The sequence below is a fragment of the Pocillopora damicornis genome, chromosome 5, assembly GCF_964200805.1.
Source record: "Pocillopora damicornis chromosome 5, jaPocDami1.2, whole genome shotgun sequence".
Classification (NCBI taxonomy): Eukaryota; Metazoa; Cnidaria; class Anthozoa; order Scleractinia; family Pocilloporidae; genus Pocillopora; species Pocillopora damicornis.
In genome coordinates this window covers 8253027-8277228 of record NC_142674.1, presented here as the reverse complement: position 1 = coordinate 8277228, position 24202 = coordinate 8253027, and the positions used below count along the sequence as shown (strand labels likewise).

The 24202-nt window shown below is 39.1% G+C and overlaps 4 protein-coding genes and 2 long non-coding RNA genes across 6 annotated transcripts in view; 4 read left to right on the top strand and 2 right to left on the bottom strand.

The window, feature by feature from the left end:
• LOC149044985 (uncharacterized) lies at positions 1-1697 on the top strand. The gene is made up of 2 exons (XR_016186682.1): positions 1-327; positions 1222-1697. It is a non-coding gene; the product is annotated as an uncharacterized LOC149044985 (long non-coding RNA).
• Positions 524-3955, bottom strand: LOC149044984 (uncharacterized). The gene is made up of 3 exons (XM_089206660.1): positions 3438-3955; positions 1928-2634; positions 524-1530 (listed from the first exon to the last, which is right to left on the bottom strand). The coding sequence occupies exons 1-3, from the start codon at positions 3829-3831 to the stop codon at positions 1120-1122; spliced, it is 1512 nt and encodes a 503-aa protein (XP_089062786.1). The 5' UTR covers positions 3832-3955; the 3' UTR covers positions 524-1119.
• An 8608-nt stretch (positions 3956-12563) lies between these two features.
• Positions 12564-13505, top strand: LOC149044983 (uncharacterized). The gene is made up of 2 exons (XM_089207899.1): positions 12564-12796; positions 13181-13505. Exons 1-2 carry the CDS (start codon positions 12771-12773, stop codon positions 13503-13505), a joined length of 351 nt encoding a protein of 116 aa, XP_089064025.1. The 5' UTR covers positions 12564-12770.
• A 1305-nt stretch (positions 13506-14810) lies between these two features.
• The window catches only part of LOC149044979 (uncharacterized), a 29586-nt gene continuing 20194 nt past the window's right edge, over positions 14811-24202 (bottom strand). The window contains exon 3 of the long non-coding RNA XR_016186935.1: positions 14811-15036. This is a non-coding gene — a long non-coding RNA (uncharacterized LOC149044979). The remainder of the gene's footprint in view (positions 15037-24202) is intronic.
• Positions 17663-18635, top strand: LOC149044982 (uncharacterized). The gene has a single exon (XM_089207559.1). The coding sequence runs from the start codon at positions 17694-17696 to the stop codon at positions 18435-18437; it is 744 nt and encodes a 247-aa protein (XP_089063685.1). The 5' UTR covers positions 17663-17693; the 3' UTR covers positions 18438-18635.
• On the top strand, positions 18893-22055 carry LOC149044981 (uncharacterized). Its single transcript, XM_089207558.1, has one exon. It carries the CDS (start codon positions 21072-21074, stop codon positions 21855-21857), a length of 786 nt encoding a protein of 261 aa, XP_089063684.1. The 5' UTR covers positions 18893-21071; the 3' UTR covers positions 21858-22055.

The following is a 24202-nucleotide window of genomic DNA, read 5'->3' as shown; positions in this document are numbered from 1 at the left end:
AGAGAGCATCTCCAGTCTTGATTATCTGACAAGTCAAGGTTTAACTCCAGTATCTGGATGGTCTGAGATTGAAAGTCTTACATTAGACTGTCTTGTGAACTTTGCATCTTTGAAGGGTCTAAGCATTGAACCTTCAAGAGTGTATGAATACTACTCCAAACTTCATGACATTTCAAAAAATCTTGGAAGTCCCTTGCAACCAAAGAAAGCCAAACAAATAGATGGGAAACTCCAAAGCATCAAGAAAGTGGCTAAAGGCTTTGAAGCGCTTTACAAAAAGCAGGTTGAACTGAACTGGTTCTGATTAAACATACTCTTTTGGATACTGTAAGTACCACCTAATGTTAGCCAAATTGAGTTTTTTTAAAACTAATTGGCAGGGAATCAGTATTAGTAACCATTAGGAATAGGGTTCTACAAGCCAGTCAAATGGAAACTTCAACATCTTCCCCCACCACCCACCATCACCCCCAACATAATCTGGGCAGTTGTTTCAGTAGATATAACAAAGTGCACATGATTGAAATGAAAGGGAACTTTTATTATTAATTCGGTAATGTAATTATTCTCTTTGGGTGTTCAGTTTTTGAAATATGACATCGAAATACACTAATACAATATGAAAGAATCATGAACAAAATAAATTTTATAAACTATCTTACTCCACAATATTACTTTTGTCTCAATTTGTGATTAAGAAAAATTTTTAATAAACCTATGTAAAAAAATTAATTATGTATCCAATTTGCTATGTTATGTACATCTAATGCAGTCAGGAGACAACAAAAATATAATGATTTACCACATGTTCCTTCTTTACTATCCAAGGAATTTAGTTAATTCAGTTATGTAATTATTTTCTTTGAGCATTCATTTTTTGAAATATCACATCAAAATATACTAATTTAATAAATTTAAAAGGAATGCGAACTACATTGATTTTTATATACCATCTTTCTGTGCATAAAATTTTGTTTCAATTTGTGATTGATTTCAACACACCTAATTATATAAAAAATAAAATATGTATGCAATTTGCTATTAATGCTATGTACATATGTTGTAGTCAAGACACAACAAAAATATATCAAAGAGACAAGAAGTACAGTATTAAAAGTTCTACTCTGTTGCCTCTAAGAATGCTAGAATTTCATCCTTTTGTGGATGAGCATTCATGACAGTTTCGTGCATGTCCACTGTGATTTTATTATCTTTTTTTAGGAATACCTGATGGTACTGTTCTGGTGTCAAACCACAAGCAGCAATTGCATGTGGGCTTACAACTGTTGGAAGCTTTTTGCAGAAGACTACCAACTTATTAATTTTTATGATGGAACCAATTCTAGCTTCCTGTAAGGCTGCCATGGCTTCCTGGGCTGCTTTACTGCTGGGTCTTCTAGTAGAAGAATAGCTCCGCACTACTCTTCTTACACACACAAAAGGACCAGGGAGAGACAGAATTCTTTTTTGGATGTCTTCACCCAACACTCCCACTTTGAGTCCTACTGAGGACTTCTGCAGATGGCAAGACTGTAAAACAAACCCATTTGGCTCAAATTAAAATAAACCATAAAGTTTTTATGTTATCAGCAGTCCACTAAATATTGAGTGCATAATGCAAACCATGTATCTTGTAGTTTGAATTGTTTTGTTCTTTTTCCAATCAGTTTGGAATAAAAAATTAAACTTAATTAATTTAATTAAGCATGTGATCTTTTGCTTGGGAATGTCATGTAAGTCTTGCATTGCTCATCAGGAGTAATTTAAATCTACAGACGTAGAGTAAATGTGATGGTGTTAGAACAAAGAAATGCCCCCATTGTCCAGGATATGGTCATTTCCTTTCCAGGTGTGTCACCATAATAGATTATTATAATAATGACAATTATAATAATTATTATTATCATTATTGTTATATTAAACTCACCAGCTCTGAGATTCCCTTCATGGTCTCAAGAGTATCCATGAAAGTTATTGCCATTTGCATGGTTTCTGCTGTGATTGTTGTGGGTGTTGTCCCTGACTCCAAGGCAAGTGCTTTGGTTAGCCGGTGATAAAGGACATGCATATTTAAAGCAACACGTAAAGTGTTTTTATATTTCTTTGAACCTGAAGAAATACTTGGACTGGCAACTGCACCCTGGCTGTCATCTTCATTAGGCTTGCTAAACTTAAAGAAAACTTCCTTAGCAGTGGCAGTCAGTGTGTATTTCAGTGCTGGGGTTGTGTTATGTTCCACATATATCTTTTCAAATACATCGCCAAGAGATTTAACAGAAAACTCGTCCAGGGAGTCAGAGTTTTCTGCCATGGCTTCCAGGTCAAGATCTTCTGATCTTCTTTGATAAAAAAACAGCAACCTCTCTGCCAGCCCATTTTTTGAGGCTACAATTTTTGGCCAAACTGACTCCAGGAACTGATGAGGGGTGGTGAAAGCAAGGAGGGCTAGTTTAGCTGAAGTTACTCCAACTCGCTTGCCTTTTGTCCCTTTTAGTACGTACCAAAAATCTCCATCGTAACATTTACACAGGCGTTCCATTGAGAGGCTTGTCTGTGATGTTGATTTTCCCTGATATGTTAGTCTTTGTAGGAGAGAGTATGCCTCATCCACACAAAGGATTGGCACTGTGGATGCTGCAATAAAATGTACTGAATTGGTTATATTCTGTTTTCCTGGACAACTGATTGTAAATTAGAGCTGAAATTATTTCTAATACTACCCATAATTTCTACCCACTTGCCCTTAATTGCAGAGTAAAGGGCCCAGGGGGACCCCCATACAAAACAGACTGGGGTGTTCATTGTCTTGCTTTGGAGTGTAAATTTCAGATGTTTGAGCTTGCTTTGGGTGTTTCCAGGAAAAATGACAACATATTAAAGACCCTATGGGGGACACGTAAAGAAATGGAAAAAAAATATTGCCTTTTACTTATTTACATCTGAGTCAAGTCCACATTGGTCTCCTTTAGGGGTTTAACTCGATATTTTCAGTAAGCAACCCTGTCTGTTTCATATGGGAGCCCCTCAGCTTAGCCCCAAGAATGGAGGGCACAAGATCAGTAGTCCTTCTAGAGAATCATTTAATCCTTTACACCCTAGCATTGATAGGAATATTCTCCACAGTGTTCTTAATACATTTCATATGGTGTTGACAGGGATAATTTTTTAACAGTCAAGAGCTTCTTTACTTAGTGATCATTTCATTTTTTCTCATGATCTTCATTTGATTCAGGAATGATATTGTGAGGAGAAATTAAATGCTAGTCACTCTTAGGGGTTAAAGGGTTAAAGAAAATTTCTCAAATTCATTAAATTATTTATCAGGAATTTTTTCCTTCAGTGATTCATTAAGTCTTGTAATATTAGCTGAAGCTTACTACACTCCAAGGATAATAATCAATGCTAGGAGCTCCTGTCGATGTCAAATAAAAACTAACCTCCCAGGAAATGGTTAAATAGGCCGCTTGATGATGTTTCATCAATCACAATGCTGGTCTGTATTTTCTCCTCGACATGGCCCACGATTGGCTCCACGCATCCTTTCTGGCACGCTGGTGTTTTCCCCGTTCCAGAAGGGGCAGTAGCGATCAGATGAAGGTTTGCCTTCTCCTCGTAGGAATCAAAAAGCTTCAGTGTTGTCTGACCGAGCAAAGAGCTCGTAGACACCAGAGCTGAACAAAGTAGCATCTCGCTCGTTGTGCCATTGCTACAAGCGAACGCCGTCAGCCATTGACGAAGGCGTTGGGGTACAACTTCTTCAATAGAAAGAATAATTTGGCCCAGCTGAGATTCCAGTTCCGCGGTAGATGTGACATTACTCTGAGTGTCCATGATATGTCGAATATCGAAAAACTAACTACGTAACTTTTGTGAGCACCTTCTTTGATGGCGGGAAAAGCTAGAATGAACTAACAGGCGCCTAGGTCAGCGTTTGTATTTTAGCAATTGTGGCGGGAAATCGAAATGAATGTGCTTGGCCCCAGTTGGTGGAAGACTTTGTCTTACAAAGATCTTGTCAGCCTGCCTAGTACACATCAGCATAAACAGTTTTCTTTAAGTAATTTCTTATAAGCTTTGCTTTGAGCAATTAGCACAGCACGAGGGTGTTATCAATGTCAACCTAAAATGTTTTGTCAGAATAAAATTATGATTGATTTTCAAAACCTTTTCAAAGTTTTGTTGTCCTTATCTACAGCAAGGTTTTTTGTTCCCAAAATTTCTATTCCTACCCCTTCCCACTTCTTCCCCAAGCAGATTCTTAAAACCCCCGCTACTTTTTTCATTTCCCAGCTTACTTGAAAAACTATCGACACCCCTGCAAGAGGTAATGCTCCAATCACCAATTGGACTCAAACCCAGCACAAATGCCAGCTATGACTAGTTAATAACCGTGTAAAAATAATATGTAAAAATATTAAAATAAATCTATTAAATTACCATTATCCAAAATTTAAATGCATGCTACATACATGTGACTGAGGTGGCTCTGAAACAACCTTGGGTCCGGTACAATCTGCCAGGTCTGCTATTCAGCTCTGTCAGCTGTTTCGTTCGATCATTGAATTGCTCGGTAACAGAGCTTTGAACGATCCACTGCACTTGCACCATACTAAATGAAACTATGGTGTTGATTTCCAAACACATTCAAAGTTGGAGGGAAGCGAAAGGATAGCTGAATACCGTGGAATCCCAGTTGGCTCAAACATAACACCATCTCAAATCAAGTCAGTCAGTCACTGTAACATATCAACACTCGACTGCCATGTTGAAGTTAAACAACATACGTGTTTTATATCATGCTGTGCCTACACGAGGTCAGCGGTATACATAACATCCCCCCTTCTCTCTCTTGATAATATCAACAACAACAAATTTATATATAGTAACTGAACAGAAGCAGAAAGTGTTTAAACAATTAACAGTGTCTATTATTACTACGTTTTCAATGCCTGTCCAACTCTGAAAATTAATTACAGGTCTAGTTTCACTGGCTTCTTGACTTGTCTGCCACATCGAGTTGTGTACAGGGTCAAGCCCCAAGTCGCTGCTACTTCAGGTGAAAGCGGTATCTTTCTTGCTGGGCTTTTCCTTACGGCTGACTGGTCTGACTGGTAATCTAATGGTAGCTTCTCCATACGTGCGTCTGGCATGGGTGGTGGCACTGCATGCAGCACTACACATGGTTTCTCAGGATCTGTCTCTGCTTCCTCGATGTTCGCATGACAGCTTTGATACCCTGCATGTGACTTGGAGGAGTCTGTTCTTAGTGCTACTCTATTTGTCTGATTCTTCGGCCCCCTACATCGACTATGTAAGATCTGGGTGATGTATGTTGCTGCACAACTGTCCCTGCTTTCCAGTCCTTTGATCCCATTTCGGGTTTCACTCTAACAAAATCACCAGGCTTAAGCGGGGGCAACTCTTTAGTACCTCGACGATCATGGTAGTATTTCAGCTTCTCTTTGCCATGCTTCATTCTTGCTTTTATCTCTTTAATGTTGTGTGCCTCAGGCTCTAGCAGACCACAAGCTATTGGTAGTGTTGTCCTTAGCCTACGTCTCATAGAGAGTTGAGACGGAGAGTAGTTGATCCCTTGGATTGGGGTTGCTCTGTACTCTAGAAGTGCTTTGTTCTTGTCGTTGTTTTTCCTTCATTGTGATTTTACTGTTTTGACCGCTGCTTCTGCTTCTCCATTTGCACAGGATACTTGGGACTCACTAGGACATGTTCAAAGTTGTAGCTTCTGGCAAAGGTCTCAAATTCTTTGCTTGTGTATTGGACACCACAGTCAGTCACCAGTTTTGCTGGAATACCATGTATGCTGAAATGTTCCTTCAGTGCTTTGATGGTATCCTGGGAAGTAAGGTCATTGAGTTTAGTTACTTCAATGTACTTGGAGTAATAATCAACCAGTACCAGGTAATGATGACCTTCAAAGGCGAAGATGTCTGAAGCAGCCATCGTTCACGGCAGATTCGAAACAGGACTTGGCAGCATGGGACATCCTGTTTCTGCTGTGCAGGCACATGGTTATGGCACATGGTACAGTCTTTTACTTTGTCTTCTATTTGAGTGCTCATTCCAGGCCAAAGAGTTGCCCCCGCTTAAGCCTTCCCTGGCCCTCTGTTTAAACTTCACAATTCCAAGGTGTGTTCCGTGTATTAAGGTGAGCATGGCTGGTCTCATGGACGGGGGTACCACAATGTTCATCCCTCTGTAGATTACACCATCTAAGACTCCAAGTTCATCACGCGACTCCCAGTATTCTCGTATGCTGTGTAGAACCTGTCAATTTGTTTCTGGCCATCCTGCTTGAATCATAGCGTACAGCTCGTGGAACTCATTTGCAGTTTTTTGTTGGAGTTCTGTATACTCTGGCTCTGAAATGGATATTCTTTCCAGCATGTTTACTTGTATCTCATCTTCATCCGCTTATAGTTCATTCAGACTTGCTTGGCTAAGGGTATCAGTGAGAACTTGCTTCTTGCTGGGAAATACCCCACTTTTAGGCCATAATCGCTTACTTTCTACATCGTTGCTTCTAATCTTAATGGTGCTGTTACTATTGGTTTGCGGAGAATTGTCTCTAGGGGTTTATGGTCGGTCTGAACCACAGTCGTTTTGCCTAGAAAGTACTCTCTAAATTTCTGTGTACTGAACACAGTTGCCAGCATTTCTTTCTCAATTGGGGTGCAGTTGATTTTAGATTCTCAAAGTTTGCGAGACGCGTAAGCTACTGGCCTTCCTTCTTGGAGTAGGACCGCACCCACGGCTTCCTTGCTGGCATCACACTGTATAGTCATTTCCTTATTGACATCATGGTAGGCTAGCACAGGGGCTTTACAGCACATATCTTTGAGCTTTTGGAATGCATCTGCCTGTAGCTTATCCCAGTGGAAAATTACTTCTTTTCTAGTGAGCTCTCGCAACGGGATTTCAACTTCTGCAAGCATTGGGACGAACTTGGCCAAATATTGTATGGATCCCAGGAATCGGTGTACATCCTCTTGTTTCTTGAGGTGGCATATCCTTCATGGCTTTCACTTTTCCTGGGTCAGGTTTGAGTCCTTCTGCTGAGATAATATGGCCCACATATTGGACTTCAGGCTTGCGCACTTTAACCTTGTCAAAATTTAATCCGAGGTTGTAGCTTTTCGCTTGCTGGAGCACTGCCTCTAGTACCGAGTCATAATGAGCAACGTTACGACCTGTGATTAATAGGTCATCCATAATGGCATATGCATGATCGATACCTTCCAACATTTCATTCATGGTCCTTTGATACATCTCTGGAGCTAATTTGATTCCAAAAGGTAGCTTCAACCATCTGTATCAGCCTATAGGAGTATTCATAGTTGTTAGTAGGCTGGACTCGTAGTTAAGCTTCATTCGGAGATACCCACTCTTTGCGTCAAGGACTGTGAACACTTTGGCATCAGGTATTTTAACTGAAATTTCTTCAACTGCAGGTATTGGATAATGTTCCCACTTAACGGCTTTGTTCAGGTCTCCTGGGTCTAAAAAGATCCTGATCTTGTCACCTCGACTTGAAACCACCATAGAATTGACCCAATCAGTGGGCTGTGTGACTTTGACTAGATGCCCTTCCTTCTCCATTTCTTTAAGCTTGGAAACGATCTTGGGAAGGAGTGCAGCGGGTTGTCTGCGAGGACCATGTACTACTGGCGCTGCTGTGGGGTCAATTTTGATTGAATAGGTTCCTGGCATGACTCCAGATGCATTTTGCAGATCAGGGTGTTGATTCAACAGCTCCTTAAGGCTAACATCTACTTTACGCACTCGCTGAACCAAGTCAAGGGCTTGACAGACTTTGCCTGACAATATTGGTTTCTGCTTGCTATCTACAACATAGTTTACATTTAACTCCTTGTCTTTAAATCGCACTGGAAGGGTGCCGTAACCCTTTGGTTTGATCTGGTGTTGGCTATGGGAAACCAAAGTCTTCTTGGTTTTCTTAATACGGGCTGTTGGTGCTATTTGACTGAGCTGGGTGATGTTAATCACACTTGCATAGGCACCAGTGTCGAGCTGACAAAACAGGGTGCTATTGCTCACTTTCAGGAATTCACACCATTCGTCCTTTTCACCTGGGTTCTAGTTGTCGTTGATCCTGTTTATTTCTAGACTTGCTTCATGTAGTAGTTGTAAGTCCCTGTCAGCACCTTCCTCATCACTGGAATATTCATCTCCCGAATAGTGTTTCATTCAACACCTTAACAATACTTTTCCGACTTCTGCACACTTGGGCAAAGTGTCCAATTTTCCTGCACCTATTACAAGATTCATTCTTTGCTGGACACTTTTCTTGTGGCTTGTGTGCATTGTATCCACGCCTGTCACATTTCTGGGCCTGCTCATTGTTACCTTTTGGTTTCTTGAAATTTCTCGTCTTTTTATGCTGCCAAGAAGATTCCTTCTTCCATGTAACTTTACTAACTTCAATTCTCGGGTCTTCACCTGACATCACCTGTAGTCCATCCCTTGTGGCCTTGAACATTCGACCGATGCTGATGGCTGTTTCGAGAGTAAAGTTTTTGCTTTTTTCCAGGCGTACTCGTTCATCCAGTGATTTACACGCGATGGCGTTCCGAATCAATTTATTTGTCTCACTCATGTCTAACCCACCATTCTTACACCATGTAACATATCAACACTCGACCACCATGTTGGAGTTAAACAACACACGTGTTTTATTTCATGCTGTGCAGACCGAATTGGACGACATAAATTACTGCTATCATTAATTACACAACAATAAGTAGAGCGTGTTGTTGTACTAACCGACAATCACAAGTTGTTTTAGCCTCGTACTGTTGAGACTGATGCGTTTCCTGCGGGTTTTGATAAATCTAAGAGCCTTACCTCCTGTCGAAGACGATTTCCCAAGGGTTATGTTTTTCCTCTCGCGCGCTTAATAGGCAAGTTGGCAGCACGCAAACATAACAGCTTGCAAGGGAAGAATGCCTTATTCACTGTAATCCCTAAAAAAAACACACATTCAAAAGGTCATGTAATTTTGAGTTCCTTTTTAACCAGTTTTGCCCTGTCCCTTTATCCTGCTCTTTACTTCGCTTTTTACTACTGGTCATAGTATTGATCTCAGTCCATAAATTGCGTTGTAGAATCTAAAGAAATTCAGTGAATAGAATCTGCAATAGTTCCCTCGAATTCAGCGAAATTGTCTCATTCAACGTCGGTTTTACGAAAGAAAAGATTTTCATGCATCGTTAAAGGGAACAAACATTTTAATCATCACAACTTTTTAAATGTTTTGAACACTCATTTGAATTTACTTAGAGTGAATTTTCTTGCCATTTAAAAGTGAACAGAGACGAGGAACCTGCATAGATTATTAATTAAAGTGTCTGACAGTCGAAAGAATGACGATTACTCCCATTCAACGACGAAAACAGACCTTTCCGTGGCCCGTAATTGAAAAAATCTTGTGTAGCGTTCATGCGGTCACTGAAGGTTGAAATGCAACATGCCAAAAAATCGGAAACAGTTAATTTTGGTATTTTACCTCGTGGGGGTCTGGTTTTAAGATTGTGTGAGTTATTCCAAAGCCGTTTTAAGTGGATCGTTCTTTGTGGAAAATATTACACCGTGGTTAACTCATCTGGCTAGAACTTGCAGCAACTATTGATAATTTTCATTTTTTCTGTTCCTTTCTCGGAAGTTTTCCTCAGCGGTACTGTGTGCGTACAATTAAGTGATTTTCCTTCCTTTGCTCTCTGGCCTTCCTTTAAGAAATTCACGGGGAACGACGTGAAATAAGAAATATGCTGTGCTCTCTCCTTTTTGTGTACAGTGGGAACCTGTTCAGAAAAGTACCTAAGCTGACATAAGATCTGCACACAAACGAATTCGCGGATACGAATTTCACCCTATTCTTGAACAGTCCACCGACGATGCAATCAATCTTTGTCAGGTTTAAAAAGAAAAAGTAGTTTTCTTTCGAGTCGGTTCTGCGCTTTGAAAAAGAACGAATGTTGCAGATACAATAGAATACAAAAACCGAAGGTACAAAATCTAGAAGCAAAACATACAAACCTTATCGGCGTTTTTCGTAAACAAGAAACGGCACGACTTGAACTTGGAAGCCAACTGAACTAAAACTAACCGTGCAAGGTACAAAATCTGCATAATGAAGGATGTTTGAGTGTCTAAGAGTCCCTTTGTGACCTAACGCTTGGTAGTCCGTGCATCCAACGAAAACAAAGAAAGAAAAAACAACTACCAAAGAAAAAGATGCTAATGCACATACTGTAGTAACAGCCAAGCTGAGATAAGATTGTGTGTATCGACTCCCTTACTCAAACTGTTGTTATTCAAATCGAAGCCGGGAAATGTGCGTGCAATACGTGCAGAGGCATCCTTCACGAATCATACCACTGTTTAGGGATTTCTTTCGTCACATGAAAATTAAAGAGGCCGTTTACGCTTTCTCCTGTTCTCAGTTGTTTTCTGCTTTAAATTGAAAAGATGGGGTTACTATGGGTCTAGTTCTTTAATATCATTATTTTAGTAAAATCGCGCAAATGAACAAAAGTTCAATCACCGACACATGCATATTAACAATCGCCTGGCAAACAATAAAAGCTTCCACACTTGATAAGTCATCGGGTTATGCTTGGCAGGTAAAATTGAAATTATTAAAAATAGATGGATTATTTGACTGGCTTAGTTTATTCGGATTTTAATTTTTCTATTGTGGCTCAATGCTTAAGACTCTTACAGCCCAGCAGAGATGTGCGGATAGGGACTGTAACCAAGACGACTGAACTGGTGTGGCATGCGCAGTGAAACGAAGTGGCAAGGCGCGCGCACATACACTGTTTTGTGCTTGGCGGATACGATTATTACGTGAGCCAATTGGAGTTTGCGGTTGAATGGTCGTATTATGTGGATTTTGTGTCTGTGATGCCATTTTAATGGTGGTTTTTAATTTTTGTGATCTACTAGTGAGCCACAGAAACAGGCCATTACTAGGTTCATTTATGACGTGTCCTGTAAATTGTTACGATATCCATGTCGAAAGTGTCGTGTGAGGAAGCAGATTAAGAAATGAAGATCAGTCATTTTGAGCTCGTTAATGCAATAAAGAAGCAGATTGATCACAGAGCTGCTCAATCAAGAGAGAGAGCTTGGGTTATCAGTCAATTATACTCAATTTCCCGCCATAACAATCGGTTGATCAATGACGTCAGCACCAGATTGCTTTATTACCTTCTATGACATCATAATCACTTCTCGCTTTGGTTTCTGTCAGCAAGGGAGCAGATTCATTGGGAGATGTGAGCTTGAATTTGGGAAGCTGATTTGAAAAATAACGTAAGAAGATGAACAAATGACGAATAAGGTGTAAACCTGTTACAGCGGTGGGCGAAAGCTCCGATGCGAGTCATGATGAAGAGCGCGAAAAATGGACCTCGAAAAATGATTTCATAGCGTCATGTATCGGTTATGCTGTCGGCCTGAGGAATTGGCGTTTTCCGTACCTTTGTTTCAAGAACGGTGAAGGTAACTTCCCTAGGTGTGGATATCTAACACGGCCCTTTTTTAGGAGTGTAAGTTAGGTTTACAAGAGCGCACTTTTCAGAGTTGCAAAATTCTTGCAACTCAAAGAAGTTGTATCGTGACATGCAATGTCAGATTTTGTGCCTCAAAAAACTTTCTTTAATTCAAGGGAATCTACCAAACTTCTGTTTTGTAAGACACGCAAACACAAAAGAGCCAGGCAACAATGAAATCCAAAAGTAACAAGGCTGAAACGCATATCTTTCAATTTGCTCGAGTGGTAGAATAGTATGCAAATATGTTTTGATACATACCCTGTGCAGAGGTCAAAAAGGTTGTATCAGCGAGCAAACATCAATCGGTCTGCTTATTTCTATTGACTCTTGGAAACTAAACCGCGTCTCTTTACTCTCCATTAGCGGCGGTCAGATTAGTTTTCTCCGAGAAATTAGGAAACCCGTGCGAGAAACAAAGTGAGTATACTAGGACTATTTTTTTGCCCAAGGAAATTATTTCTCAGAGGCTGGTTATTAAATTGAGAACTTAATTGTCTAAAACGTCAAGTTTCATATCTTTCACACATGAGTTGTATTTCATTTTTTCGGGAAACCTTATGCTCGACTTTTTTGTTATTTTTTTTGTTTTGTCTTGTACTCTTTTTTTCATCATCTACAGTTACATCAGTGCTGTATTTTTTCCTGGATTACTCGTTGTACTCATGCATGTATTTATTTTCGGCACGATTTCTCCTTGTATCAAAGTTTTTTAATAGCTCACTTTTCCCCCAGCTCCCGACCACCCCAAAAGCCTTACTATTTGTACTGGCGAGTGAACACCAGGGTAGTTCAAGTTTTGCTTGCGATCTGTTTGTGACTATTAATTGATCGAAGTTAATCTCTGGAGAAAATCACTACAAAGGAGGGGGGCTTACTAGGACCGTCACGATAACATCAGCACGTGGAGGCTGTATCATGGGTCACGAACGTCGTATCAATATGACTTATTGGCTGCGCGCGCATCATAATTTGTTGACTTAATGTTTGTCTTTCCCTTAGTTGTTGTTTGTTCCTCGTGCGTGTGTGTATATTTATGTTAGGAATTATACATAACAATTATTTGGATGGTTAGTTCATGGGATAGAACATCATTTAGGTTTCTAAGCTTGACTAACACGCTTACTGATAAATTAGAAATTTTGATGTCATCGAACGGAGAGCTAGACGCTAGCAATGGAACGCAACAAAACGACAAGGAAGTAAGAGGCTGACTTATTTTATGTGTGCGTTTTTGTTTAAAACCATCCAGTATTTTTGTGATTGTGTTTATCGATCGATCTTTTCAGTGGAACGCAATGATTAGCCAAAATTTTTGCATCTTCACAGAGTGTTGTCATTATACTGTGAGTGGTGTCTTCACTAAGAACTTTGTTGCAAAGAAGTTGATTAGTATGTTATCTCCTCACTCAAAAATTAAGATTTCTTCACGATTTCTTCTTACGAAGTGTGAATATGGGTTTGATTTCTACACTGTAGAAAGTTTAAGATTTCTTCATTGCTTGTTGTGAAGAAGTTGAAATTATGTAAGTTTGAACTTTAAAGGTTTTCATAGGTTTTTGAACTTCTTTTATTTTAATTTGCAGTTCTAAGATGGAGCGCTCTCAAAGTGGAGAAGATGTATCAAGTAGCAACGAGTCAGATCCTGAAAGGCACATGAGTGATAACTCTGGCTCTACAAAACCAGAGACAGAATCAAACTTGAAAAATGTTATGGTGTTATTGCGCCGTGATGTGCACGAGAATCACGGTAAAGTCTACATGCCGAAAGCCAAAGAAATGACTCAATTAAAGAGGCCCGAAAAAGAGCAATATAAAACGGGCATCAAGCTCACATGGAATATGACAGAAAAGAATGTGGACGAAGAGCTCCGCCATCGTTTCCCGATTTTAGGAAATAATGGAAGGTAAATTGTAATGGATTGTCAGTTATTTATGCAGCTTAACGGTTGAGGCGGGAATGGGGTATGTATAAAATTGGTGTTGGATCAACTAATAATCCCCTTAGAGTAATATTTTTGCTTATTCTTATCACATGTGTGGTTGATATTGTATTGATGACGATACTGTCAGGAGAAATTTTATTTTGTTCCCACACGGGAGTTAAGGGAATGAAGGACCCATACAGCGAAAAATTAGAGTGATAAGGGAGGAATAGATTTGTTGGCAATTCTTATGGATTATTTTAGTCCTTCCAAACATGACTATGGGGAAATCCATTTATACTTTAAAATGATAGACAAACAGGTTTTCACATAGACAAACAGGTTTTCACATGTATAAAGAACATGGCTGCCTTTATTTTGACGCAAAATTATGAGAAAAACAATGGCATTTTTCAAGTTAGCCACAAAATTTATTGCTCATGGGCTATCATTTCTGACCTGAGACAGATATTTATCCTAAAATCTCAAAGTAGATTTATCCAATGGAACTGCAAAATTTGGGGTAAAGAAACTGCTAACATTTGCGAAACTTTTCGTCATAGTGCGTCAATTTTTTTCTGCTGAATTTGGACACGATAAAGGGGAATATTTGCTGAATTAACCATCCTATCTTCCCTTTATCAACCCAAAACAGATACTGAACAGTACTGTCAAAGAGAAAACCACGTATAGAAGGAAAAACATGGTAAACTCAAGAGGCTTTGCTAACAGTGTGCAAGTGTGTGGAAAAGAAACCACCTTTTGACAGCATTTTATTGAACTGGGAGGGAACTACTGAAAGAGAGAGAGAGATGTCGGGTTTGTTACAAGAAAACGAACCATAACCATCATCCTTCTTTTGATACCATTGCCACTGCAAAATTTGTGGGTTGAATTTTTCCTGCACGTAGGCATCAAAGTAGGGAACCATTGAGGAAGGGAAAATGAAATGGACAGACTCTGTTGAAGGACACTAGCCAGGCTCATTTTTATTAAATTGATTATTGATTAGTTTAATAATTTCAGAATGATCCTAGATGAATATAGTCACAATGTTCATCTGTTTGTTGATATTTCTATCAGTTTTGTAACCGGACTTTTCAGCATCACCACGCACATATAAAAGTGAGTTTAGCATCCCTGTAATCAGTTCTTTGTAAGTTTTTGGGTAGATAGACTGTTGGTCTAGACCATAAATAAATCATATCCTTAATGTCCTTAGTTCAGTAGTGTTCATAACTGCAAGTAACTGTTACTAACCTTGACTCTATGCGACAAAATAGACTGTTGGTCTAGACCATAAAGAAATCACATCCTTAATGTCCTTAGTTTAGTAGTGTTCATAACTGCGAGGATCGATTCTATATTCCTGTCTTTAACTACAGTGCACACATGATTTTCATGTTTACAGCCATTATTCACCACTTCAAAGTTTTATTTGGATCCAACATGATGACCAGCTCCCAGTTGACTTGTTCGCTCAGTTGGTAGAGCACTCCATACTTCACAGTTGAATTCTAAAAAATATGGATCAAGGAAATCTAACTGGTGCTTTATTCATCGACTTGAAGAGAGCCCTTGATACTGTACCTCACAAGGGCTATTCTTACGTTAGAAGCTGTGATATCCATTCACATCATACCATTTTCTGCAAAAACCTTTTCATAGATACTTAAGTTAGACATTTCTAAGGGTGCTTTTTATTATAAAAGTGCAGTTATTAATAATAGATTTTAGCATTTACAGCCTTTTTTTAACTTCCTACTGTTTTGAGAATGTACCTCATCTATACAAACAGGTTTTGAAGAAGACCTTCCTACCCGAACAAGTCGGAGTCCATGGCATAACGAAAGTGGCCTGTTACTCTGTACCAGTTATCGGGTATACTCAGAGTAACACACTAATTACAGGTTTTCCCACTAAATAACGACTTAGCAAGGTTTATCAAAATAGTGCCTAGTGTCTTCTGTTTTTAATTTTTATTTTTACAGGGCCCACGTTGGTAGCAGTTGTATAACTGAAGTGGCTACCGTGTATAAACATTTTGAATTATTATTATTTTGAACTATTATTACTATTATTATTATTATTATTTTTATTTCTTTATTAACTTTTTGATGCTTTTTATAATTGTTATTAGTAGTCTTTAGATAGTCATTTTACGACAATTCTCTTTTGTACACAAGAATGTACAATAGGGTATATATTTTAATATTCATATTCTTGAATCTGTAAATAGTCTATTTTTTTTAAATCTATGAATAAAGTTTTGCATTATTATTATTATAATTATTATTATCTCTGAAACAACTACATCAGGAAGTACCACATGCAGACCACCAAAGTTGGATCACTGCAATGCTCCACTATCTGGCTACCTAACTGCACTACAAAAAGGTTGCAGCACATCCAGAATGCCACTCCTTGTCTCATCAAACTTACAAGAAAGCATGACCATGTTACACCCATTCCTTTTAATCTTCATTGGCTTCCAGTGAATTATCACATGTTTATGATTTTTTTTGGCATCATCATACATGCGCAATATGCTTACCACCCTACACTTCTACAATTACATTAATTATCCAACCATCCTTTTTTTTTTTTTTACTCTGTTGTGCTACTTGAAAGCATATAGTGCTAGATCCTTCTCTGTGGTAGCCCCAAGGGAGAGGCAGCAAATGGAAAAGGGCAGAGAACAGAGAGAGGATAAAGGCCACAGTAAGAGGGAAAGGAATGGCCAAGGATGATAGGGACAAAGAAAAGGACATTGTGCTACTACATCCCTCCATGACAATACCGCCAACCCAGTATTAGTATTCTCCATTTCTTCGTGAGAACCTCCTTGAAGGAAAGGAACATGATGTAATACTTCAAAAGGTTGTCAGTCCTAATGCCTTCAGCATATTTCGCTGGGACAACACTGACCTGCTTGAAGAAACATCATCGGGAGGAGGTACAACTCACTACACAAAGGCAAGCTTCAAGCTGTGCTTTACCACCAAAGTTTTCTCATCTGTTAAGATTGGCAGAGAGGTGATGCTGGAAGCTGACAGAGACCTCTTTGCTCGCCTTCTTGTTGTAGCCCAAGCAAGAGAGATGGATCTGAGAGAAGTCTTCAAGTATTTTCTATGGTTAGCCAAATGTTCCATAAACTTAAATTTATGCTCAACAAAATATATTTTTATTCAACAGTTTACAGTTATATTCAACATTTTATATTTATGTTCAACAATGCGTATTCTCTTTTCATATTCAACTAAATTATTTTCATTCAACAACAATATTTATTCAACTTCAATAGCTATATTTATTTTACTCAACAAAATTAATTGTTCAAATTCAGTCCAAACTTTTTACTCAACAAAAATAATTATTCAACTTCTACCTTGTATCTTTTCTGACAAAGTGTTTGAAAGTTCCCGGACATTCGAAATATTGTTATTCAACAAATTCCTCGTCCCATCCCCAGTTAAATACGCTGTATAATGGACACAGTTCCCCGATTATAACGCTCATGAAAAGAGCTGGCATCGGCAGACAGAGGAGGGCGTGATGTTAGCGAAGAACTGACACAAATTGTGAGAGAATGTGTTCAAAATGAGATTGCTCTTCAATGATCGGGAAGTAATATCTCGTTGTTAATGAGAACCCACAACCTTATGGCAAGTTCAGCTCAATCTGCGAGCCGAGAGATGACAAATTCCATCGCCCCGGGCATCATTCCATCTTTTCCCCGCAACAGCCACCTCGGTTCCTTCTTCTTTTTCTTCTTTTCATACGGGAAAAAAGAGGCCTGAAGGTGCAACAAATCATCCATGGCGCCTCCAATGCAAGGTAAACAGAAGAAACAAATGAATCAAGAGTTACACCCAAAAGCTGTTGATCTCCTCGACAAGCCTAAAGATCTCAATGAAAATGGCTTTGTTCCTGACTGCGCAGTTACCGACAATACGATTCTACTCAAAGGTTACTTTGAGCTATGAACAGGCCAGCTGGAAAGCGAAATCAGAGAAAGCATCACAGAGATACTGAAGCAGCGATTCCCTTTTGTAAGACCAGATCATTTTGACTTTGTTAAGCGAGAGCGCAAAAAAGTAACTACCCCCATTGTAAGAAAATCTCTTGAATGGAATTAGCAGAGCATGAGACACCCGTATCTTTGTATTTCAAAATGAGTGCTGCGATCCTTTGGAGAAATGAGCTGAAAATAGAATATGAGGAAGATTACGAAGAAACGAAAAATCGTCTGTTTGCGATTCTAGGATGGCTGGGCCGGGTGAGCCTCGGAAACCCGTTAGTGGCATCGTGTGATCTCGCCTCGTATCTCAAGTTATCCGTTTCAAAATATGTGTTAAATTATGGCCCAAGCATTTTCATCAAGTTGAACCGCTTTCCATACAGAGAGGACACTGTTAATGAATGGTTTAATCTTCCTCCTGAAGACGATTGGCCAGAGCGAGGCGAGGCAGTAAAAGTAATAAATGTTGATAAATGTGGACTCGAGCGGAAGTGTTACAGGACACAAAATCAAGTCGAAAATGCTTTTCCAGATTCGCTAGAAGATGACGAATTCGAAGTTTTCTTTCACGGTACATCTAAAAAACATGCTAAAGATATAATTGAGGATGGGATTGACTTGAGGAAAGGTGAAATAGGGAAGGACTTCAGCAATGGAGATGGCTTTTATTTGAGCAAAAATTTTGATGAAGCTTTGAGGTGGGCACCACAAAAACGTGGCCATGGTCCTACAGTGCTCGTGTTTCGATTAAAGAAAACTGAATTAAGAGGCGATGAAAATGAAAATGGTTATGATCTTCGAAATCCATCTGAGAAGAAAGATTGGCAAGAAGTGGTTGAGCAATTCCGAAGTGAAAAACCAGAGAGAAAGTTCTGCAAAAAGATAAAGCGTTACTAGTTTATCGAGGGACCAATGGCTTCTCGTTCACGAAAGAAACCAAAAAGCTCTACTCCAGATCAGAAAGTTGATTCTTATCAGCTTTGTGTTCGAGAGGAAATTTGCGCGGAACTCTTCGACCGCAGTCTTCATTCTGTAGTTTTCCTCGATAAGTAGGTACCAATACACGTACTCTTAGTTAACGAAATATTTGACGTCTTTGTGGGTCAGCATTAGATTCCATCCACCAAAACCACCTTGGTCGAGAGGGACTGAGATGGAATGATGGAAAAAAATTACGAAGCTACGACAACATGCCGACTTATCCCGATGACCCAAGTGTATTATTTGTTTGGGAAATTGCGTCAAAACTTTTTACTAAAGAAATGGTAAGTATTAATTTATCGTTCGATTGTAGTATTATAAAACATTTTACGCAATTTTTATGAAGCATTCTCAATCTCATTGTTATGTATATATCTTCCATTTTTATTTCCCATATACATATGACTTTCCTATCAATTCGTTTCTTTACATGTGGATACATTTTAAATATGTATTTTATAGTTACAGTGCTGATAACAAGTTAACACCAACTTTTCCCTCTGAGTTCGGCTGATTGGTTTAATTAGGACAACTAAAGATTACTATTATCATTTTTTCTCCTGTGTGTCAACTTGCACTTAATTTTTTGTGGCCCAAGCATCTAGATGGAAGGCAAAAATAAGCAGCAACTCCAAAAGTGATATTACGCTGCCTCACACCAAAAATCAGAACCTAACTAAGATTGGTTTCTATTAATTAAAGAAGCCAATAAGGCAGAGGATCTAGTGCTGCAAACTTCCAACATGGCAGAAAGAATATCAGCACAGCTGGATACAGTCTAAGAGAGAGGAGGAAGAAGCAGTGGCCAAAAAGAAAGGCAAGAGAGGGAGGGAAGATTGTTTTCTGTGTGTAAGCCTAGACCAGACAAGTTATTCAGTGTGCACTGCCTTTTAGCAGTATCTAAAGAAAAACAGCACAGCCAAAGGTGCAGTGTAGTACAAAGCTCAACTGCTTAGAATACACAGCCTACATGTAAGTTAACTAAAATGACAAAAATACTAGTGAAGAAGCCGGTTTACTACCAAAAATGGTAGACTTCTTTTCTGGAGACATGCATAAAGTTTCTGTTAACAACAAAGGTGATAGTTTTTGGTCACATGAGTAGAAAGAGGTTGGCACAAAAGGCAATCACATGAGATAACATTCCTTCGCATTTATTTGCTCATCATTTATCTGCTTTCATTTAGAAATACAACATGATCCAGCTAAAAATGTTTTATAATATTACTTTTCAGCAAGTTTGATGAAAACTAATTAATTGAACTCAGCTCTGAAAGGTTACTTTTTGAGTGGCATACGAGCACATTTCATCAGTTAATATAAATGTAGAGCTCATTATCTAACCTCTAAGGGTTTTGAGAACTGGCGTGAAATTAACCTGGATCTGAAAAAGCTTGAAGCTCTTTTCAAAGGAAAAATAATGGGAAATTATGTTAGCTTAATTGCAGCACTGGACGACTAGTCTACAATAGGGAGACAATCCTGGCCCACCCTCAAAGTGAGATCGGCCTTGGTGGCAACCCAGTATGCACATAATGGGGAACAATAAGGGATTAAATGGCCCTAAATCCCTAGCATTCTAGAATCAAGCACTTCATATAATGCAACGTCTAGGCACCCAAAGCAAATGCAACCAACAACTATCCAAGAACAGGAACTTAAAACTGCACTAATTGAAAGTCGCATGAACACTACTTATCAACCCGCACCAGCCTCTGATGCAATAACTTTTACAGCTATGGAGGAAACTGAGAAACGTTCGCTTTCAGATGCTGCAAGTGCTCTAATAGATTAAACTGCACATGAGGACAGCCCAGAACACCACTACTTTTAGTAATATTTTGGGAAGGTTTTACATTTCATTGATTATTGATGTTTACAATTACTATTGAGCTCAATTCCTCGTCGTTTCGGACGGCCAACTGCAGGTGTCTGGGAATGATTCTGCTCTTCTTGTTGTCACGAGCGGCGTTTCCGGCCAACTCTAGAATTTCAGCACTTAGATACTCGAGCACAGCGGCCAAGTATACGGGAGCACTCGCCCCGACACGCTCTGCATAGTTTCCTTTGCGAAGGAGTCGGTGGATGCGGCCGACTGGAAACTGAAGACCTGCTCGGCTGGACCTGCTCTTTTGTGCCTTGGTGCCCGACGCTTTTCCTTTCCCTCGGCCGGTCATTTTAGTTTTCTCTCTCGCAAGCCAGCTCGTGCTAGGACACACACTAAAATTCCAACGGTTTTGTTGTCTGAATTGTGACGCGTTCCGAGTCGTGACGCCGTACTTATCTCGCGGCTCGCGCGCGCTAACGGATCGAAACCCTCCAATCAAAATAATAGTAGCCAAATTCTTTTAAAAGGCTAAAGCTACCACGCTTATTTGAAGAAAAAATTCTAACTTTATAAGCAGACCTACAAGATCAAAAAGTTCAAGTCTCCTAAGCGTTCGAATATGTAATTTCGCAGAATTTGGGTGGATTTCTTGGAATTCGCAGAGGTCAAGACCACAGAATGTCATGTCGCACTTATTTGATATGCACAACGTTTGAGAGACGATGGCAGCAGAGCATGAGACACCCGTATCTTTGTATTTCAAAATGAGTGCTGCGATCCTTTGGAGAAATGAGCTGAAAATAGAATATGAGGAAGATTACGAAGAAGCGAAAAATCGTCTGTTTGCGATTCTAGGGTGGCTGGGCCGGGTGAGCCTCGGAAACCCGTTAGTGGCATCGTGTGATCTCGCCTCGTATCTCAAGTTATCCGTTTCAAAATATGTGTTAAATTATGGCCCAAGCATTTTCATCAAGTTGAACCGCTTTCCATACAGAGAGGACACTGTTAATGAATGGTTTAATCTTCCTCCTGAAGACGATTGGCCAGAGCGAGGCGAGGCAGTAAAAGTAATAAATGTTGATAAATGTGGACTCGAGCGGAAGTGTTACAGGACACAAAATCAAGTCGAAAATGCTTTTCCAGATTCGCTAGAAGATGACGAATTCGAAGTTTTCTTTCACGGTACATCTAAAAAACATGCTAAAGATATAATTGAGGATGGGATTGACTTGAGGAAAGGTGAAATAGGGAAGGACTTCAGCAATGGAGATGGCTTTTATTTGAGCAAAAATTTTGATGAAGCTTTGAGGTGGGCACCACAAAAACGTGGCCATGGTCCTACAGTGCTCGTGTTTCGATTAAAGAAAACTGAATTAAGAGGCGATGAAAATGAAAATGGTTATGATCTTCGAAATCCATCTGAGAAGAAAGATTGGCAAGAAGTGGTTGAGCAATTCCGAAGTGAAAAACCAGAGAGAAAGTTCTGCAAAAAGATAAAGCGTTACTAGTTTATCGAGGGACCAATGGCTTCTCGTTCACGAAAGAAACCAAAAAGCTCTACTCCAGATCAGAAAGTTGATTCTTATCAGCTTTGTGTTCGAGAGGAAATTTGCGCGGAACTCTTCGACCGCAGTCTTCATTCTGTAGTTTTCCTCGATAAGTAGGTACCAATACACGTACTCTTAGTTAACGAAATATTTGACGTCTTTGTGGGTCAGCATTAGATTCCATCCACCAAAACCACCTTGGTCGAGAGGGACTGAGATGGAATGATGGAAAAAAATTACGAAGCTACGACAACATGCCGACTTATCCCGATGACCCAAGTGTATTATTTGTTTGGGAAATTGCGTCAAAACTTTTTACTAAAGAAATGGTAAGTATTAATTTATCGTTCGATTGTAGTATTATAAAACATTTTACGCAATTTTTATGAAGCATTCTCAATCTCATTGTTATGTATATATCTTCCATTTTTATTTCCCATATACATATGACTTTCCTATCAATTCGTTTCTTTACATGTGGATACATTTTAAATATGTATTTTATAGTTACAGTGCTGATAACAAGTTAACACCAACTTTTCCCTCTGAGTTCGGCTGATTGGTTTAATTAGGACAACTAAAGATTACTATTATCATTTTTTCTCCTGTGTGTCAACTTGCACTTAATTTTTTGTGGCCCAAGCATCTAGATGGAAGGCAAAAATAAGCAGCAACTCCAAAAGTGATATTACGCTGCCTCACACCAAAAATCAGAACCTAACTAAGATTGGTTTCTATTAATTAAAGAAGCCAATAAGGCAGAGGATCTAGTGCTGCAAACTTCCAACATGGCAGAAAGAATATCAGCACAGCTGGATACAGTCTAAGAGAGAGGAGGAAGAAGCAGTGGCCAAAAAGAAAGGCAAGAGAGGGAGGGAAGATTGTTTTCTGTGTGTAAGCCTAGACCAGACAAGTTATTCAGTGTGCACTGCCTTTTAGCAGTATCTAAAGAAAAACAGCACAGCCAAAGGTGCAGTGTAGTACAAAGCTCAACTGCTTAGAATACACAGCCTACATGTAAGTTAACTAAAATGACAAAAATACTAGTGAAGAAGCCGGTTTACTACCAAAAATGGTAGACTTCTTTTCTGGAGACATGCATAAAGTTTCTGTTAACAACAAAGGTGATAGTTTTTGGTCACATGAGTAGAAAGAGGTTGGCACAAAAGGCAACCACATGAGATAACATTCCTTCGCATTTATTTGCTCATCATTTATCTGCTTTTATTTCTACTTGTATGTTACTATATCTATTTACAAAATGAACAATAACAATCCTTTCTAATTATAACTTCGAGGTTTAGTTTTCGTACAGATCCCTTAAAAGATGACAATGATGGTGAATTCCTAAGGTATTCAGGGAGCTTCGCCCACAACACCGATGCAATGTATCTTACAGAGTTTTTGCCATAATTAATGGTGTTGAAGCCTGGGATTTCAAATTCTTTAATTCTAAGATTGTATTTGGATTGATTTTTGACAAATAGATCAGAAATATAAGTTGGGCAAATGTCAGACTTCACTTTGTATATTATTATGGTTATGTCTATCAGTCTTCTATTTTTAAGGGTTGGTAGATTCGCCCATTTTAACAACTGTTCACATGATGCATTCCAATCACAATAGATGGCTCTCAAAGCACGTTCTTGAATGCGCCCAAGTTTAAGGCGTCAGTGCATTTACAGAAATGCCAAACAGTGCTGCAGTATGTGATGTGTGGTAGAATTGCTGCTTTGTACAGTGCTAACTTAGCATTTGTCGGTATAAGCGTTCATAGTCTCATAACAACTTCGACTCGTCGGCTGGTCTTTTTACATATTTCACTGATATAACTAGTGAACGATAGACTGCGATCAATATTTATTCCCAGATATTTTATTTCTTGGTAGGGTGTCACAGCAGTTCCAATAATGTTCATATCAATACTTGTTTCTGGTTTGCCTTTTCCTATTAACATACCACCATAATTGGAAAAGTTTCCTTGTAAAAAAGTTCGCCTCATACCAATCAGTGGCAATAACAGCACTGTCCTGCTGCTTTTGCTGTATAATTTTTACATCCTTATGCATGCAAGAGGGATGTGGATGCATGCAGGAAGTTTGCAAAGAGCTCAAGAAGCTTGAGTCCCTCTCTTTTGTTGCCTCAGACAACTGTTATGCTTCTTTCTTGGTTAGCAATTACAGTCCAAGAAAGGAAATGCTACAAGATAATCGAAGAAGGTAAATAAACAAAGTAAAGGTAAAAGTTCAAACAAGTAACAAAGATAAAGTTTCACTCAAAAAAGATTCTAAACTCAGGTCTCAAAG